General features: G+C 44.4%; 1 protein-coding gene across 1 annotated transcript; it reads right to left on the reverse strand.

The window, feature by feature from the left end:
- Nucleotides 1-76: 76 nt before the first annotated feature.
- Nucleotides 77-8,186, reverse strand: NANOS1 (nanos C2HC-type zinc finger 1). The gene is made up of 2 exons (XM_078861461.1): nucleotides 7,159-8,186; nucleotides 77-4,169 (listed from the first exon to the last, which is right to left on the reverse strand). Exons 1-2 carry the CDS (start codon nucleotides 7,819-7,821, stop codon nucleotides 3,825-3,827), a joined length of 1,008 nt encoding a protein of 335 aa, XP_078717587.1. The 5' UTR covers nucleotides 7,822-8,186; the 3' UTR covers nucleotides 77-3,824.
- Nucleotides 8,187-20,779: the final 12,593 nt, after the last annotated feature.

Consider the following 20,779-nt stretch of genomic DNA (forward strand, 5'->3'; position numbering starts at 1 on the left):
GATTACAATTCCGAGAAAATGTCTACCCACCTAAAATTACGCGTAGTTTACTCAACATCTATTAAATAAGTCACACTTATGTTGTATAAACATGTTTATTAAGCAAAGTGTATATGTACTTTTTAGTACTTCATCGTCATACAAGATGCCGGTATAAGGTATTTCACATTCTGCGCCGCAGTCTAAATTCTTTTACTCAAAGCACTGGCAATACCTCAAATGTGCGATTTACAATTGAAATCAAAAACACACTTACTTTTGTTAATTACTGCAATACCAATAAATCAACATGGACCGATCAATAAACTCAAATATAAACAGCAAATAGATACATTTTTTAAATTCCATTCAGTATTTGAAATATTTACATTGTCATTTAGGCTACTTTAGTATTATGCATTTTAACATTTAAATTACAGCTACAAATCATCACATACAAAAACATCAAAAACCTATAAAAAGCTTCCGTAAAGGCAGTGTAACAGTAATCAGTCAATGAAATCTATTTTTTATTTATTAATAAAATATTCTGATCATTTGCACCAGCATAGAAGGCCTTTACAAACCTCCAATATTGATGAAAATATTTCAAAATACACCATTTACATCATATATTCTTTGGTCAATAACAAAAATACAGTAAACAAAAATTGCTACATTCATTGGAAAAAAGCATACAATTTCATATACAGTGCTGAACTCACTGGGGAATTTGTGGCTTCAGGCAACGGGGTTACACTGGGTCCCATTTGTAGCAGGGCTTGTAATGCCTATTGCGCGATACTGAAACCATAGTGCTTCAGGGACTTAAGATCGTACATAAATCTAAACACAAGGCCATTTACAGCCTTGTTCAAGTTTGCAAACGTACCAATGTACTTTAGCAAAAATACACTTTAATTTTTTTAGACACCAGCTACATGGGTACATTTGTTTTAAATTAAACAGTGCTTGAAAGGTGTAGGTCATTAAAATGTAAATTTTCCAATATATAAATGCTATATATAAAAGGTTATTTTTTTTCTTTTAATGTACTTTAAATTTTACTTCTATGCAATATTTGGAACAATTTTTTCGTAATTTAAATGCAGACCTTGTGTAATATTCAGAAAATAAATTGATACAGTAAATATTTTTTTCCCTTTCATATGTAATACTGGGGGTTTTATGCAGGTTAAATTATAAGCACCCCACAAAATACTACGCAAATTTGTTTGATCACTAAACACTTTAAGTTAAAAACATTGTAAAATTATATTTTACAAACGGAGCATTTTAGATTGTGGCAAAATAAGGTACATTCTATTGGCATATTAATGGTATAGTTAAACCCAAATTCTTCAGTAGCAAACGTGATACAGCACAAAAGTCATTAAAATGCATAACGTATGAAGTTTAAAAGTGTAACGCACCAAGAAATCCAGGAATTAGTATTAAACAAATACAAGGGCAGCTTAACACAACAGTCCCTTCTGGCGGGCCATATATGTAAAACAGTTTTCAAACAGCAAATATTACTATTACATATAGTACAAGGTACATCAAGGTGTAACTACTGCAGAATACTTATCCAGGCCAGGAATACAAAAAAAAACATCACCAGCACTTTTAATGTGCTATAATAAAATTTTCATTGGCTGATTTTAATAGGAATTGTGCAACATGGAGGCTATGCGTACTAGGGGAAATGAAGCTGAAAAAAATTTACAACCGTTATAAATCAGAGAAATAACCCTACATCATTTAAGGTTCTAATTTAAAAAGTGTTCAGAATTAAATAAAACATTCCACAATTATTCCATATTGATCAGACAATGCTTTTAAGCGCTATTTCTGAATTGTAATTTCCATTTAATTGTCAAGTGCAGTGTGTGGTCTTTTGTGACCTTAATTCTAACAGCACAATTACATCTCATAACTTTAAAGTAGATGACGTTTGTTCAGTAATCAACAATATATTTAGGAGACAATTGTATTGTGACTACTTCCGTAACTATAATGTATATAAAGCAGCAAGAGTAATTCCCCTGTTATTGACCATTTTGAACACAAAATGCTCCCTTTTAGGAGAACAAATGTTGTGTAATGCCCTTTACATATAAACACTGAATTTCTAGTAGTTATCCAATCGAATTGGCATCTAATAAAATGCGTCAAATATTGACTTGTGTCTGAAATTGACTTTGTTTTACCTAGTTTTGGAGTTGATTTGGCCATGGAATGTTTTGAATAAGTGCCAGCAACATACAAATAAGGGGCTTTCTGGTTGGTATTAAGGGACAGGGGACAAGGGCAGAAACAAGATTTCAAGCAGTGGGTGAAATCACCCTCCAGCCCCCACCCCGATCCAACTCTACCAATTAAGGTTGCACAACTCATGATATTTTCATGGAAAGTTACATTATTGACTGAATGTGAAGAGAACATGGTAAGAAAAAACTGTATTATGCTATGCCTGATACTTGAAACCACGCTGAGATGGAATATAGAAATTGCTTAACCAGCTGATTCATTTTTCCCCACAAGATATGTCCAAACGTGCAGAAAATTGGAGTGTGGGATAATGGAGACCTACCTTTGCTTGGGCAAAGTGCAACTTTTTCAAATGGAACAGTCATTGACCCAACTATAGATTAACAATACTTTTTTTTCAACGTGCATTGGCCCCTGTTTAATTTGTGGGAAAGTGCTATTTTAAACGAGGGCAATCAGTGGGCCTCGAAATGAGCTCTGAAATGTTTTATTCCCTCAGGTGAAAGGGCTATCCCTTCCACCGAGCCTTGACACGAAGATTGACAGGGCTACTCAATCTTGCCTACCCAGTGTACCAATTTAACATGCGTTTCTCTCTGTCATGAGGATCCTTGCTTCACAACCATAGTACTTGTTTAATAAAGTTGTATAGTAAAGCACACAAAATAATGTTAATACATTGGTGAGTATGTATTGCTTAAATGTGGTTAATGTACAATGTTTGCGTTTCAGCATAAGGTAAAATGAAAATGAGAAATTAAGTTGAAATATGACCAGCAGTACTGTCAATTTAGTGCTTTGTCCAAAATCGTTTGATCACGAGAAATGAAAAAGTAGCTGATATAAAAAAATGCAGAACTGAAAATAATGATAGTGTATGAAACAACGGCAAACACAATGCCCAGCCAGAGCCTATGATTAACCAAATACCACAACCAAATTAAGCGACTGTTAAATAGCCATAATGAAATGCACCAAGTACTCCTTTGGAGATATACTGCACATTAATCAGTCCCTCTGAAAGAAGGACAAGATTGTACCAATAATAATATGAATACACCTACTGCGTTAGGATCAGTGGCAAAACACTCCAGAACTAGGCACATGTTGGTCCATGTTCGCACGGCAACTCGTGAAGTGATTTCTCTAGCTCCCCCCTTCACGCCCTTCGCAAAACGCGAATGCAGTTTCCACGTGGCAGATATTAACTGCCTTCCATAGTTGATGTGGTGGCGTCCACAGTCAACATTAGTGTAACTATTATATATTTTTTTACAAATTAAAACAACAATATTATGCAGCGTACCAGGACTTCGATGGGTGTGGGGTGGATGGACGGGGACTGGATAATTACTGGGAAGTATTTGCCGCTGCATTTGGGTTAATTAATATCCACGAAAATTAAATTTCTACTTTTTTTGTATCAAATTCCCATAATTTGTACTCGTTAACGTGGTCATCACTGTCATCGCTGTCATCGTCGTCGTCACAGAACATCATCATTACGCTACCACCACCAATCATCAAACCCACCCAAACCATCACTGGTCATCATCATGACCCAATCCCCATCAGATAATCCTGCGCCTCGCTTGCAGTGCTGGGGCTCCGGCGGTTGGGGTCGCCGTCACAGCGGCAGCGGCAGCAGCCGCCGCAGCCGCAGCAGCCGCAGCTGCGCGCAGCTTGCGTGGTGGTGGCGGGTCCCCACGAGCGTCCCGGGACAGGGGGCAATACTTGATGGTGTGAGCCCGGTCGCCGTTCACGCCGCACAGCGGGCACGTGTAGGCGCGCAGGCGCGGGCACAGCACGCGGCCGTCGGGCGCCTTGAGCACGTGGCCCGCGTACACCGCCTCCGCCTCGCCGTTGTTGCGGCAGAAGACGCACACGCGCGGCGGCTCCGCGCATTTACCACGGACCTGCGGGTGGGAAGGGGGTGGGAAGACGACCATCCACGACGATAATATTAATAACTAGCCTTTTGCCCGTCCAAGGACGACGGGTGTATTGCAGTAAATTTGAAGCTTGCAAGCGAAAATCAGAGCGCGACGTGATATTCATTGCATCGATTTGTGTGCAATTTGTAAGGGCGCGGTGACAGAGACTTATTTTATTTAAAGGTTATAAATTCCTTGTTCATCATGACGTCCTTTTTACTTCGATGTCTCAACAGCGTTACGGAGATCGCGTGACGTGAGGGTTCTAAGTTGACGCTGAGGAGGGGAGGGGGGGGAGCCCCCCCATGTGGAGTGACGTCAGCCGCTAATTATTATTGTTGGGGGGGGGTGTCCATTGGAAAGACGTCACCTCTTCATGATTATTAATGTGGGGGGCTGTTCGATGTGGAGTGACGTCACCTGCTCATGATTATTAATGAGGGAGGGGGTGCTACATGTGGAGGACGTCACCTGTTCATTATTATTATTGTGGGGGGCTGGCTCATCATTATCGTAGTAAATGTTGTCGAGTTGTACTTCTGCACTGCATAAACGTTTTGTTTCTGCGTTTGTGCTGTCACGCACCCCCATGGGGGTGCGAGATGCCCTGAGAACCAACGTGCGCAGGCTAAAAACCATTGCCCTATGATGCACGTGGCTTTGGGTTGTGCAGCGTGCTGTTTGTAATTATGTGCGACCAAGGTGACTTGTGTTGCCTCCGAGACGTCGTGATTTAATTTAGTTTTTTTTTATTACCTACGTGACTTTACCGAAAAACCTAAGAGTATGGACCAAGGATTCATTTCAAAAATGCAGCCGCAGACGTCCGCAGCTGAGCTCCGGAATACATTCACCCCTCCTCCGCCTTCCCAGGCGCGCATGGAAGGGGTTGGGGGGGGTGGCCTGGTAAATATTTTAATTAAGCCGTGTCCGACGTTTCGAGAAACTTCTGACATGATGTTGGGCGTGTTTCCCAGTTATATTATTGTTATTTTTATATGTAGCGACGTTAGAATTGTAGCGATGAAAATAGACAAAGTATGGAAAATACCGTGTTAAAAAGGTCTATGTTTGAACCGCATTTTAACATGGCATGGAAGAGGTGGTGTTATTTAATACGCACCTAATTTACCCCCTACATGGTGTCGAAGTGGTTAACAATATAATCATTTAATTGTATAAAGCGCCCTTATAGCACACTGAATTCTATTAACTTGGCTATAAAATATCGATTCCCGATCACGGCTAATTTCAGTGACGAATTATAACATGGATACGTCTCCCGCCATCCCTCTTCACCAAACAACCGACATGGCGTGGTGTGGCGTTCAATACAGCAGTGGCTTCACAATAGGAATGAATGCCCTACTTAACAATGCGAGTGCTGGTTAGCCCATGCCTACGTGACTCGTAACGTTCATCGTTCTCGCGTACGCAGCACGCAACTTGCACACGACATCACCACTACACGACATCACCATTATCACCACTACACGACATCACCACCACTACCATCACCACCACCACACGACATCGCCACTACGCAGCACAAAAGCGCTTCGTGGTTCACGGAGTGAAACTGGCTGCGAAATGGATCGACAGTAACGGTGACATCACCGGTTCACCCAGACACAATCGAGTGTCGTATGTGCATGATCAAACATGAGTTACGAATTAAAATCGCCTAACAACCATGCCAACAAGCAACTGCATAAAAGTTATACCAAATACAGCACGAGGTATTGGATCACTGAAATTTTTTTTTAATGTTCTAAACCTTAACTGGATTCTGTCGCCTACCAACGTGCACAAACATATTGTGCAATCCACTGCTGAATCAAGACCTCATTCAGTGCGGGGTCATGGGGGTTACTTGACCATACTTCACCACCCTGGCTCGTGTACGTATCAAGGATTGCGTCGCACCGAGATAATTAGCACCCAGTCATATTAGACACGCTTGAGGCACGCCACAACACATTCAACAGTCTCGACAAAATGTCAAATGTGTAGTCCAGCTGCCCTGCCGCATAGCAGGAATTTCAATGGCCGGAAGAGTTCGCAGCTGCCAATGTTTACGTAATGGAAACAAAAAAAAACCCGATGCAGACAATTACAGGGAAATATTCCGTGCTCATCAAAGGCACGTAATTGTGCTTGGATTAAAAACAACAAAAATAACTTTATGTCAACGCAGCAGGCATCATACGGGTTACAACCTCCATTGTCTAATTGGTTACCCGTGCTAATTTACGCACGGAATGCAAACACCTGTTCACGCGACCCAACAAAAGATGGCTTTAAAAACTGCGTTTGTCCTGCCTCAATTAATTATCACAGCCTCATTGATGAGTGTCCGTGCCGAGGTGTAATTGTTTTAAATAATTCCCCCGTCTCCAAAGCGGACACCCCCCCCCCCAAAAAAAAAACTAAACCTGCGGTGGATTAACTTCTTGTTTGTTCCATTGACATAAATCATCATTAAGTAAGCGTCGTCATTTCGTGAAGAAAGAGACAATGGGGGAGGCGGTGGTGCCTATTAGGCAAGTGCGCCACACAAAGGAGCGCTCCGCTTGCCTTCTTCGAACGCACCACAAAACGCAATCGTCTCTTTCGCATCGCCCTCGTCCCGAAACCCGACACGCGTTTCATGTCCATGAAGATGCTGCCGAGCAAATCCCAATCGTCAACAATTCCTTGTGCCATGAACGCGCATTCAAACGGGTGACGAGAGCATTGATGAATTCCGCCGTGGAAACACACAACGCGCAACTCGTGTGCGTGCGGAACAGACTGAATGACGTTACGAGAATATTGAAGACGATGAGATGTGCTGTATAGATCATTGATGATCACACTGCGCGCCATGCACATCCTCAACCCCGCGGCTATGGCAGCCCAGGCTTTAATGTGTGCATGTGCGCATGTTGTTTACTGCACGCAATCACGCACGCACGCACGAGATGTTTACCTTTCGGTTCCTCCGCTCCGCTTCGAAGAAGGGCGATGGGAACGATTCGGGTTCGGAGTCGACAAACCAAGGATCCTGGTCCCCTATGGTTCCGATCCGTCCTCCTCCTCCTCCACCTCCTCCTCCTCCACCGCCACCTCCTCCACCAGCGCCGCCGAAGAGGCTCAGCACCGAGAATCTCTCCTCGAGCTCGGCCATGAAGGCGACCCTGTCCTCGCTGACCCCTCCTTCCTCCAGCTCCTCACGGGGACTCGAGTGCGGCGGGGATTCGGAATAGCAGCTGCTGCCCAGGCTGTCCGAGTCGGCGCCGCGGTGGGGTGGCAGCTCCAGCCCCGAGGGGGGTCCCAGGGCGCTCAAACCCAGCGGGGAGCCGCGCATGGCGATGGGGGCCCCGCGACGCTCGTGCGGCGGCGGGTACGAGGCGCCGTGGTGCCCCGCGCCGATGACGGCGACGGGCAGCGGGGAGCTGGCAGGGAGGTCGAGCCCCAGGGTGGCTCGAAGAGCCTCGCAGATGGACGGCGGGGCTGGCTCCGGTGTCGCCACCACCTTCTCCTTCTTGGTGACCAGCGTGCTGAGCCCCAGGTAGTCGTTCCACGAGTTGAAGGTGTGCTCGTACGACTCGCGTAGGTAATTGCAATTTAAATAGTCCATATTGGCGTGCATTTAAGTGGTCGGTCTGTTATTTTCCACGGCGCGAATGACTTATCTCGCTTTGCGCCTGGACGTGGGCCACGAATGTGATTGACGGCGTTAATGTTGATTGCAAGGACAACAATGATAATGACGACGAGGAAAAACGAAGAAGATGGCAGTCGGTGGACACCTCTCAACAGGTTCTCTCGCTCTCTCTCTCGCGTTTATTGTTGATTCGGCTTTTCCATGTCGCACAACGCGCTGGAAATGTCTGCTCTTTATTGCATGCGAGGGAGGCGAGGCGCACGCTTTTATGGTTGTGTTCGGGGGCGGTGGGCGGGAGCTCGCAGGCGAAGAAGGATGCCCGCTCCTCTCCCCGCTTCCATTGGTGCGCGCCGCGCGCTCCCAGTGCACTGATGTCAACGGGAGGCGCGCCATGGTTACTCCGCGTGACACGCGCACACCCCACACTACTCACTACTCACGCACACTACTCACTACTCACGCACACTACTCACTACTCACGCACACTACTCACGCACACTACTCACTACTCACGCACACCCCACACTACTCACGCACCCCACTACTCACGCACTACTCACTCACACCCCCCACTACTCACGCACTCCACACAACTCACGCACACCCACAATTCACTACTCACGCACACCCCACAACTCACTACTCACGCACTCCCCACTACTCACGCACTCCCCACAACTCACTCCCCACTACTCACTGACTCCACACTACTCACGCACACCCCACTACTCACGCACTCCACACAACTCACCCAATCCCCACAACTCATGCACTCCCACAACTCACGCACCCCCCACAACTCATGCACTCCCACAACTCACGCACCCCCCACAACTCACGCACCCCCACAACTCACTCCCCACAACTCACGCACTCACCACACTCCCCACAACTCACGCACTCCCCACAACTCACGCACCCCCACAACTCACTCCCCACAACTCACGCACACCCCACACTCCCCACAACTCACGCACTCTCCCCACAACTCACGCGCCCCCCACAACTCACTCACTCCCCACAACTCACGCACCCCCCACAACTCACGCACCCCCCACAACTCACGCACCCCCCACAACTCACTCCCCACAACTCACGCACCCCCCACAACTCACGCACACCCCACACTCCCCACAACTCACTCTACACAACTCACGCACCCCCCACAACTCACGCACCCCCCACAACTCACGCACCCCCCACAACTCACTCCCCACTACTCACGCACACCCCACTACTCACGCACACCCACAACTCACGCACCCCCCCACAACTCACGCACCCCCCACAACTCACTCCCCACAACTCACGCACCCCCCACAACTCACGCACACCCCACACTCCCCACAACTCACGCACCCCCCACAACTCACGCACCCCCCACAACTCACGCACCCCCCACAACTCACGCACTCCCCACAACTCACTCACTCCCCACCACTCACGCACCATCCCCACAACTCACGCACCATCCCCACAACTCACGCACCATCCCCACAACTCACGCACCATCCCCACAACTCACGCACACCCACAACTCACGCACGCACTCCCCACTACTCACGCACTCGCACTCCCACAACTCACTCACTCCCCACAACTCACGCACCATCCCCACAACTCACGCACACCCACAACTCACGCACCCCCCACAACTCCGCACAACTCACGCACATCCCACAACTCACGCACCATCCCTACACTCCCCACAAATCACGCACCCCCCACACCTCCACACAACTCACACACACCCCACACCTCCACACAACTCACGCACTCCCCACAACTCACGCACCCCCCACAACTCACGCACCCCCCACAACTCACGCACACCCCACAACTCACGCACCCCCCACAACTCCGCACAACTCACGCACCCCCCACAACTCACGCACCATCCCCACAACTCACGCACACCCCACAACTCACGCACCCCCTACAACTCCGCACAACTCACGCACATCCCACAACTCACGCACCATCCCCACACTCCCCACAAATCACGCACCCCCCACACCTCCACACAACTCACGCACCCCCACACTCCGCACAACTCACGCACCCCCCACAACTCACGCACCCCCCACACTCCGCACAACTCACGCACCCCCCACAACTCACGCACCCCCCACACTCCGCACAACTCACGCACTCCCCACAACTCCGCACAACTCACGCACCCCCCACAACTCACGCACACCCCACAACTCCGCACAACTCACGCACCCCCACAACTCACGCACAACTCACGCACCCCCACACTCCACACAACTCACGCACCCCCACAACTCACGCACGCACTGGCACGCACGATGAGACAAGCGAGCATGCACATCACGTGGAGCCGTGCATGCACACGGACACGCACGGACGGACAGAGAGAGAGACACACTTGGACGACTCACGAGCGCACATTCACAGCAACAACACAATAACACATCTCCCGTGTAGACTGTTGGGGGCAGGCGGTGTTAGCCAGCATCTCACGACGGCCCGCACGGCATACGAGGGGGTGGGTCGCCAGCAAACCACGCTGGGCCGCCTTTGTCTCCCGAGTGTCGATTGTTACACATCGCACCCAGTTACTCAGTTGAGGCTGAGTCGACCTAGGGGGGGGGGGGCGGCTAGGACCGGTTCAGATCATTGTCGCTCGTGGTTGCCGTGAACGATGAATCGAACTAAAGTCGCCGGGTTCGTAGCGCAGCGCGCTAACCGCTACACTATCGCTTCCTACGGACACAAGCACACGGGCACACAGACACACACACGGACACAAGCACACACACGCACGCACACACAGACACAAGCACACACAGACACAAGCACACAGACACAAGCACACACACACGGACACAAGCACACACGCACACAAGCACACACGCACACACAGACACACACACACGGACACAAGCACACCCACGGACACAAGCACACACACACAGACACAAGCACACACACACGGACACAAGCACACACACAGACACAAGCACACAAACAGACACGTTAATGGTAACGTACACAAAGCCATGCGCGCATAGTCCAGATCGACACGCACAGACGGACACGGACAGATCGACATGTACGAAGAGACAAGAACTCACAGATGCGTATGGACATCCACATGTAGGAAGACACCGCCACACTCACACGGACAAACCAGCCGTGCAGTAATAATACTTCGTAAACGCACGGACTGACGTGTCAAAAGACAAGCACAGGACCCGCAAGCCGTCGTATAAGCTGCTACTGTTGCTGTATCCTTTATCGAACCTTTTGTCTCGGTGTAATAAACTCATTGAGACGCATGACACATCACTCGCCACATTTTTACAAGGGCGACCTGATTTACATCAAGAACACACGGACAAGACGTGCAGGAATCGACGGATACGCGGACGAACGAGCGCACATACACAAGGGAGATATTGCCATGTACGAATGGACAAACACTCACACGCATTGACATATGTGCCACAGATACCCGTGCAGATATGGATAGAGCATGTGGCAATAGACGGGACACTCGCTGGCTATTACGCACGTACGGACGGATTACCATGTACGACAAACAAAAATAAGCACCCATGGACATCCACAGACACGCACGCTCATATGGGCGAACATACGTGCAGGGATGAATAAGCAGACAGACAGATGGACGTGAAGGGATAGACACTCGGGACAAACGAGGACACATGCCCTGACGCACGTACACACACACACTGACCCACGTTAACCCCTGGGGTTGACGTGCCCAACGTGTGGGCTGCATGCAATGCTCATGCGAGGTCTGCAGGTGGCGAATTGTTTTACTTGAGATTTATTTTTGTAAATCTCCCCAAACTACTCACAATTCTGAAAATAGATCCCCCCACAATGGTGCTGTATGTATACAATTACAGCAAGAGCATGTGCGGTGCAACTTTTTGGACGTGATTTTTGGGAGGAGCATAATGGTCGCTGTCATTTAATATCTTTGTTTCCAAGGTTGTACATTTGATATCTGCTCTGCAATGATTACGACAAAAATATCTGGGAACATTGTGCTGTCGCTGCTGCCCGGTTCCCGTTGTAAGATTACACACTCGCCCCAGAGGACGCTAAAGAAAACATAGCTGTAACGTATAAATTGTAATGTTTACTTAATGAGTAATTCAAACAAAGCATGGAAGTGCTGTGTTGGACGACTCCCATATAGCTTGTGTAATGCGTTTACTGTACCAATGCGTTTTTTCTAATTTAGGGGCAAATCATTTAATATACTGTACACAATTCTGCAGTGAATATTGTCATGTGTGGAAATTGTCCGTCCTGTCGTATGTTCTTCAGCAGAGCAAATATATATTCTACGCTTGCACAATATATATGGCAACATGTTCTGGCGTTAAAAGCCAATGCCAAGGTCTGCTGGCCACGAGAGGGCTTTAGGAGAGAATTCTAGATTTGAAGCTTTCGTGACTGCAAGGATTCATACTCTTTGATTTTTTCAGTAAAGTCACGTAGGTATAGTTTTACTATACCTATAGTTTACCTACTATACCTACGTTGAAGTGAATACATATACGGTATACAGCCCTTGCCAATCCACTGCTGGATGAAGCCCTCTCAATGTCATGTTGGTCATGGAAAAAAATGTTTTCTACCATATTTCACGCATGTCAATGTGGGTTGGTGAAGGTGAGCAATAGGGGCTAGCTAAGAGGACATACGCACGAGAGTCCATAAATTGATAGCTGTTTTCTACTAAAAAACATTGATGACATGATGGTCTCGATTTAAAGCTTTCGTGACTGCAGGGATTCGTCTTCTTGGTTCTTTCGGTAAAATCACGTAGAATGGAAATAATAAAATAATAAAAATAAAACATAATAAAATTATTCTCACGACGTTTTGGCCACAACGCAAGCAGCCGTCCTCAGGTGAAGAACAGGTCTGTCGAGAAGACAGACTCTGTCGTGAGAATTATTTTATTATGTTTTATTTTTATTATTTTATTATTTCCATTCTACGTAACTTTACCGAAAGAACCAAGAAGACATGATGGTCGTATACTACAGGTCGTCTATGCCAGACCTGATTTTCAATGTTTCTTATTTTGTTGTAAACCAATCGTATTCATGCACAGTGCTGCATGTGGAAATATTCTTCCCTGGTGAATGCCAACTGATCGAGCAATATGCATTGCATGCTTGACGTAGATAAACTTTGATCTGTGTTTAGAGGACGTCAGTGTGGCGTGACAAATTCCATTTGAGGAGGCAGTCATGGAGACTGGACAGGCGCGACGAGGCGTACAGTTTATACAGTACTGTATATTTTTGCACGAGAAAACCTGCAATTAGTGTATAATACAAAAAAACTACGTACAGTCGAGCACTTTTTGTAAATATAATGCTATAACAATGCATGCCCATGCAATATGTGAATTGGTGAAGGATGGGAGCCCAGCATTGGCTCTGATATCACTTGCCACTAATGTTAGCCATGCCTGGGAATCGAACTCAGATTGCCGAGTTCACAGCACAGTGTGCTAACCACTGCGCCACCATTTCACCCTTCATTTGATGTGTGGGGATACAACTTTAGGCAGGTAGGTGGATGCATTCCCCATTGCCCTCCCTTTGTGCACACTTTCAGGTACTGGATGTTGGCAGCTGGACTGTGATGGGCCCCCGAGGCTGACGTTGGGAACCAGAGAACATGAACCATTGTGAATTAATTTCCACATTGATTGTAAAGCGGAAATTCCCATGGCAAGGGTGCAACCACAGAAGGTGGACACACCAGGGCAGGCCTCGCAATCATTTCCAGTGCTCTTGGCTAAAATGTTTCCTGATATAAATGGCGATGCACATTTTATACATCCTGCATTTTACGACATCAAAGTGTCCTACACTGTACCCAATTGATATTTTTATCGCGATTTGTGATTGTCCAAACCTAAATTGGATAAAGCATTCATTGGCACATCTGGAAATTATGCCTGCAAATCAGGCCTCATTAAGACTGCTATCCAAGTTCAATATGCTGCTTTATTACATCTAAAATCACGTACAGTAATTGTTAGGTATATATCACTTACAATAATTGGTATGTACAGATGTATACGAATATCGCCAATCATTATGTGCAGCGCTATCCTCAAATTGACTCCACTTATCCATGGGGAAAAAAATCTGACAATAAGAATAGGGCCCCAATAATAGTTGTTGCGAACCCTACAGCTCCCACAGATAATAATAGTCGTAGGTAAGAGGATCGCAGACGAGAATTCTCCTACACCTTACAGTCGGTAATATTTCAGGCAATCTGTTCATTCAAATAATGTATTGAATGGTGTTTGGAAAAGGTGTTTTGTAGAGTAATTCCATGTGGTTATGAAATGGAAGTCCTGGTTTTTTTTTAACACAAGGTATATTTGCTTGTTTTGACAACTGAATTTATCTTGAAGGATATTCTGCACTATACTCTTGCATAGTTGCATAGCTTTCACTTCAATTATATGCCTTAATTAAGTGCCCATAATCAGCAAGGACAGCTGTGGTAATTGTAGACACTAAAATTTTACAATACAGAACTGTAGTAGTTACAGCATTGTAATGGAGGAGCAGTGGCACAGTGGTCAGCGCATTATGCTATAATAACCAGCAAAGTGAGTTTAATCCCCAGCCACAGCTAACATCAGTGGTGAATGATGTCTAAACTGGTTCTAGCTGTCCCCTTCCACTCCACCAACGTGGCAAAGTATGATCGAATACCCATCATGACCATAATGGCATGGGGATCCTCCATCGAGTAGTGGATTGACCAAGAGCAAATTAAACTTATCTATAGTCCAAACTCCACTTCCATTCTGGATGTGGCCGATGGGAAGCATAATAAAAGTGCAAGCCCCCTAGTGTAGAACTAACTACACCTAGAGGTTGAGGAGTATCAGAGAAAATGGCACTCCGAGCAGGGTAGTGGGACCCTGGGTAAATCTGTTCATTACTAAATTGAGATGAGCCTCAAGTAGGCCCATCCACCACACCATGGGCAAAGAGGTTTGGTGGCATCAATGGCTTTGGCTATGGTGACTTGATGTTGATCAAGTTTTCCCAACTGATTCTACTGTTGTGCAATACTTTGTTCAGCAGGCGAATCTAACAACAAGCTAATCAAACAATGATCAGAACTTTATCTGATAAGTTTCAGGTGTTGAAAAAATATATAACAGTACCTCTATACAAGGCTAAAATTATCGATGTGTTGGTGGATTACTGATGTATGTATGAACAGTTGGTGAAAGTAAAACGAATGGTTTACCAGTCGAAAACAATACTGTAAAAGGCTGAGAAAAGATAAAGGGATATCTCTTGCTCATGCCACTGCTTGCCAGTAGGGCCTCCACTAGAGGGACCTCCCGAGAGCCCCTCTAGAGCGTGTTTGGCCAACTCTTCCACTCTCATTTTAAGACTGATGCAATTGTAAGTTGTGTTTGTTTGCTTGGCCTGAATTGTACATTTTACACTGATGCAGTAATACAGTAGAGCCTACAGGAGTGTGTTAGACAACACCCGTTTCAAACGCATACCATTCCTGTTGCCAGTGGCCTGTCTGGCAGACGTGCAATCTATCTGGCAGCACAGCAAGGTCAGCAGGTGTCTGGTACTGTAGAGCTGAACGAATACAGAGGGCCCAAGATGTGAACACAAAAATGTCTGTGTACACTCCTGTGCATACCATGGAAGGTGTTTGTTAATGTTCACTTCATCACTGTTGCCGTATTCTCTGGAGTATAAGATACACCGGAAAGTAAGATGTATACCAAACTTGTGCCAAGTGACAATTAAGTGATACAAATCTGGTCACACAAACACACTTGCCAGATTATAAGACCCAACTTTTACCTTAAAATACAAGGGGAAAGTGTCTCATAATCTGGAGAGAGGGTAACAAAAACCCTTGCCCTGCCAACTTTGAATTAATTTTACATTTGAATACTATCTGTCAATGTCGTCCAATAACAAAAAGGTTGGGCATGTCAATTCACTAATGGATGAGGGTCTCCCTACACCGTGTGGGTCATAAGGGTTATCTTAACCATACTTCACAATGCTGATCAGTGCGAGTTGGGGAAGTTGGTAGAACATAGACGTTGAAGTGTAGAGGTGGAGAACAAAAATAAATTTCCCTACACAAAAGGGTTGTAGGATAACCTAATATGGATTCAATGTTATGTTTGATATACAGTACCAACCATGCTGTTGCGTATATAGCTATTCACAACCCGGTTACCAAACATGTCTGCCAGAAACAAATGGACACAATGTACGACCAATAAAACTCTTCTATCCGCTACCCTATTACCCACAACTCCTCATATCTGTGGAAGCTGTAGGGTCTGTGCTCCTATTATCAATATCCCTGATTATGTTATCCGTATATTCTTCTCAGATAGTAGGATCCACGATGTTCGTGTTTCAAATCTCTGCAGACAAGAGGAGTTCAACTGCATTTTCGTGGCTTGCCTGTGTAACAGACAAAACATCTCAAATTGACAAACAGGGCCTCTGCTGGGCAGATGACCCAGAGACAGGGCAAGGCTAGGCAGCAGTGAATGGAACAGCATCCAAAGCACTTCTCAGCTGTCCCACAGTACAGTACAGAAATGCTGTCATGAAATGCAAGAAGCATTTTGGAAATAATTTCTCAAGGTGAATCTTAAAATCCACTCGACTATTGGCTTATTCTTACGCTATCCATAGTGCACACGCAAAATGAGACCTGTTTTGTTGTAAGGTTGTGCGCACGAACGGCTACAGCTACGTAAGCCAGAAAGGCTACATGTATCCTGAAGTGTCATTTTCCAAAGGGGAACACCCACATGGCTATTGTATAGCCATTCATAAAGCTGTCACACCCTTAAAAATTACACCTCAGTACTTTATAGCACCTCACATGGGTGCGACCTGCTTTATTTTTTTTCAACAAAGTCTGAAAAAACAAAGGATCAACGACACATTGTATGAATAGTGTACTTGTAAATTAATTACACAACAGTTAAAATACTGAAAATGTGTATTGCATAAAAACGATGTGATATTTTTCATTAGTACTTTCATGGATCTGTACAGGACTGTATTAAATACATGGTCTTCTTTCAAATGTGCACTATATATTACTTTTATAGTATCAAAGTGATGCAAGTTTAAAAGTTAATCTCGTGCTTCTCAATAGTCTAAACATTGGCACCATAACTGAAGCCATATTTGAAAGCACACACATGCTCACATGAGACTAAAAATCAAACTTATCTCATCCTAAAAAAAATACGTCTGGATAGAATAAAGTCTATGCTTTGATCCTGAAAGCCTTGGCATTCTTAGATTCGAGAGTTTTCTTGTGAGATCGACATAATAACTTATTAAAGTAAATACTGTGCACTAAAATCCCATGAAAGTAGAATTGACTAAAGGAAATAAATAAGGACACATACTGTAACTGAATTCGATCAGTTCAGCATGTTGCCACCACTTATGCTTACAAACATTCTAGCATAGAGCAACATGATCAATAGGCTAAGTAAGAATCATGCGAAATTTAACTTCACTTTATGCCACCTGAGCCCACACCATTTTTTTTGCTTTGATAATTTTTTTAAATGATGTGATCCACAGCAAGTGTAGTGCCGATGCTTCTCCTTATATAATTCTGGCACACATGTGCTTTACGGCTGGGCAGGTATGTGCACTTGCTGCATTTGTACTCGAGTGTGTGCCAATCTAAACTAAGGTGCATTTTTCTGGGGTAATGAGAGGGCAGTGTAGTGTTGCATCCAAATCCAGACTTACTTTGGGCAGGAGGAAAAAAATGTTGGTCTAATTAATGCAATACTCAGGAATGCTCTGGAGTGCTGTCGACTAAGCCACTGCATAGGCGTGCATGAGGATGAGACTCTTGGCTTGTATAAACAATGCTGAATCCATGTTTATGGAAATACATGTTGAAATGGGTCATGTGAATGCAAATTGTGCACTGCATACTTATGAATAATAAGAAGGCCGTGCATCTGAGGACGTCCTTTTGTTTATTGCACATCAACAATTTATTCGGGTTTAAGATGTATACCAAACGCTATATACACATGTGTATGCATATACTGTTCCTACATTACATATAACACTCCTCAATAATCCATGTCAGTGTCTATCTTGTAAATATTAAAATAAGTTCCTGTGTAATGGAAATAAAGGGTGATATATTGTTAGCCATAACTGAATAGTTTATATTTTTTGCATACAATTACAATCATTAAATACGTTCAGATATTTATTGAATGTATATTTTACATTGATTGTGGTTACTATATAATATGTTGTGAAAATACAGCAAGAAAGAGTGAATTCCTTTGAAGTAAACCCATCTTTTGTTGTGGTATTCATTCACAGACCATGCAAAGAAACTAGAGTAAATGTGCAGAGTAAATTACAGTTTTCCATTGATTACAGGCTGCTGTAACGGAAGTGATCACACTGCTGTGTAATGCATATTGTAGGAAGGGCTTGGTGGTAATAAGAGGCTGAAATCACTGTGTCTTGTTTCCATAGTTTTAAGTAAATAAACAGCCTAAGGTCACTGCATTGCTGGGCTCTTTTAAACAATTAGAAATCCATAGCAATGCGCAATAATGACTTGTTTTCTTGCAGCTTTTGAGTGCTTGGCATTGAAACTATTCCCTTCATTTTGAAAACACACCCATTTGTTTACATTTCAACTGGGAAAACAGTGTCGGATTTCAAAATGGTTCCACTGCAACCTTTAGGAATCTCTGGGAATTGTAAAAAAATCACGCTCAATTACTTATAATAATGAATACAAAACTAAGGACAAATTAGAATGGACACAATTACATTATGTTATAATTAAACATGGTACACTGCGTGAACATATATAAGTATACATTCTATAGAAGAACTGCAGACGGTATTTGTGTCGTGGGAGCAGCAGGCCTATGTCACTTCACAATGAACCCATATCTCTACCTTCTCATCCTCCTACAGCTGACTACGTTGCAAGTGATTGAACATTTCTGACGTGAGGAACCACTGCCGAAATGCCAAGATCCCACAAGCAAATCAAAACACGGGGCCCGAAAGGGTAAAGGTCAGCCGTTGGGGCATGGTCCCCATGACTTTGCGACTGTGCAGTAACAGGAGAAACTGCACCTGTACTCCTTCTCTTGATGATCGCATTTATATGTACAGAACGTATCTGAAAGGTTATAGCCCATATTGCGGCACTGTACTGTTCCATAAAATACAACCTAGGACTGGTGCACATTGCACATATGGAACGGCATGGCATTCATGTTTGTAATATACAAATTATGGTAGGTACATTATTATAGTATCTTTCAATATTCCTCATTTGCAGCGCACAATTTATGCTGAAGATCTATAAAACACATCGTAATAAAATCATTAACAGACTTAAAATTTCAGGGTCAGTAATAGAGGGAAGGATGAAAGGCCCACTACAAATGAAACCTCTTATATCTGCCCTCATTTCGGGGCTATCAGTGACTAAACTAAAACTAAACTATTTTATATCTTCCCAGGAAAGGGCCACTGAGCTGTATAGCTTCTTTTCAGAAGCGACCTCGCCACAAATGATAGCTCAACGAAGTGACTTTATAGCAGCCAAACACTCTTAAGGTATGTTGATTCTAAATTTGGAGTGAAAACCCCAGAGGACCTGAAGAAAAATCCACGCGACCACGGGGATCCTATTAAACCGTGCTTATCCATGCAAGCTGTTTTGCCCATGCGGATAAATGTGAATAGAACTTAAGTTTCTCCGCTGCCATGTTACTGCTATTACCTGCGCATTCACAGATAATAGTAAGAAAGTTCCCAGTGTCCAGGTGACTCATACTTGGAAAGGTACAGGATAATAGGACGAATTTGCCACCACTTCTATGTTACTCTTATCCACATTTCCATGCATTAACACTCAGCGATTTGGGAGTACAGACAAAAGGAATACCGTTAGGAGATAAGACTGATCTTGACTGTTTGTTACTCTGGCGTCAATAAATAAAATCTGGGTGAAACACAGCCTGGTATATCAAAGTACTGTACAATCTATTTTTGTGAATAAAAATTTCATATTTTTTATATAGGATGCAATTTGATTCTAAAATTGTCATCATAAATACCTCTGTATAGTGATTACTGGTGTAAACGGTACTTGTATATTGCTAGGTACTTGCATATTCACTGATGGATCCTGCTGTTCAACAACTTGGATACAAATCCCCTAAGACCTGCCATAATGATGTATGACGTGCATTTGTCTGATGTACGGCATTGCTCAGTGATAATATATCTACCTCCAACATCTGACATCAACATGTAATAGTATAATATATTTATTGCCACTAAAAATTTGGCTATTATAGATGACCATAATACATTAACTAAGAAATATGATAATGTAATCAATTATGAAGTTTAATTCATTTCAAATAGAGTATTTAAGTACTCTACAGTATAATTTATTAAGTCGGTTATATGTGTAATAATGGACAATGATTGCCGATCGTCAAGAATAATAATGGAGCGGCAGCCAAGGAATTAATCGCATTCAGGAGGATTTCCACTAAGAAGATGGAGGAATGAAATACGCTTGTGTACAGGTGCTAGATGGATTATTACATTGCATGAGACCATGAGAGTGTGATGGCTTAGGGAGCCTTCATCCAGCAGTGGAATGACCATGGCTGCTGATGATGATACGTCTAATACATTCCCCTGGCCGGTTTTGGTGTGCTGCAGTGGCGGCGCAAGCTTGTACCTTTTTCAACTTTTCTGTCAATCCCTATACATTTGGGCTCCATTGGACAGATGTCTGGGAAATGAATAAGAGGCCTGGATTGTTATTGCTGGCTTGGTTACGAGGG

The sequence above is a fragment of the Lampetra fluviatilis genome, chromosome 12 (genome assembly GCF_964198595.1).
Source record: "Lampetra fluviatilis chromosome 12, kcLamFluv1.1, whole genome shotgun sequence".
In the NCBI taxonomy this organism is placed as follows: Eukaryota; Metazoa; Chordata; class Hyperoartia; order Petromyzontiformes; family Petromyzontidae; genus Lampetra; species Lampetra fluviatilis.

What these genes read in the sequence shown, in the direction of transcription:
- NANOS1 (XM_078861461.1), bottom strand. Translation starts at nt 7,821, where the DNA reads ATGCACGCCAATATGGACTATTTAAATTGCAATTACCTACGCGAGTCG. An exon ending in CGGAGCGGAGGAACCGAAAG is followed by an intron (nt 4,170 to 7,158) that starts GTAAACATCTCG and finishes TCCCACCCGCAG; the next exon opens with GTCCGTGGTAAATGCGCGGA.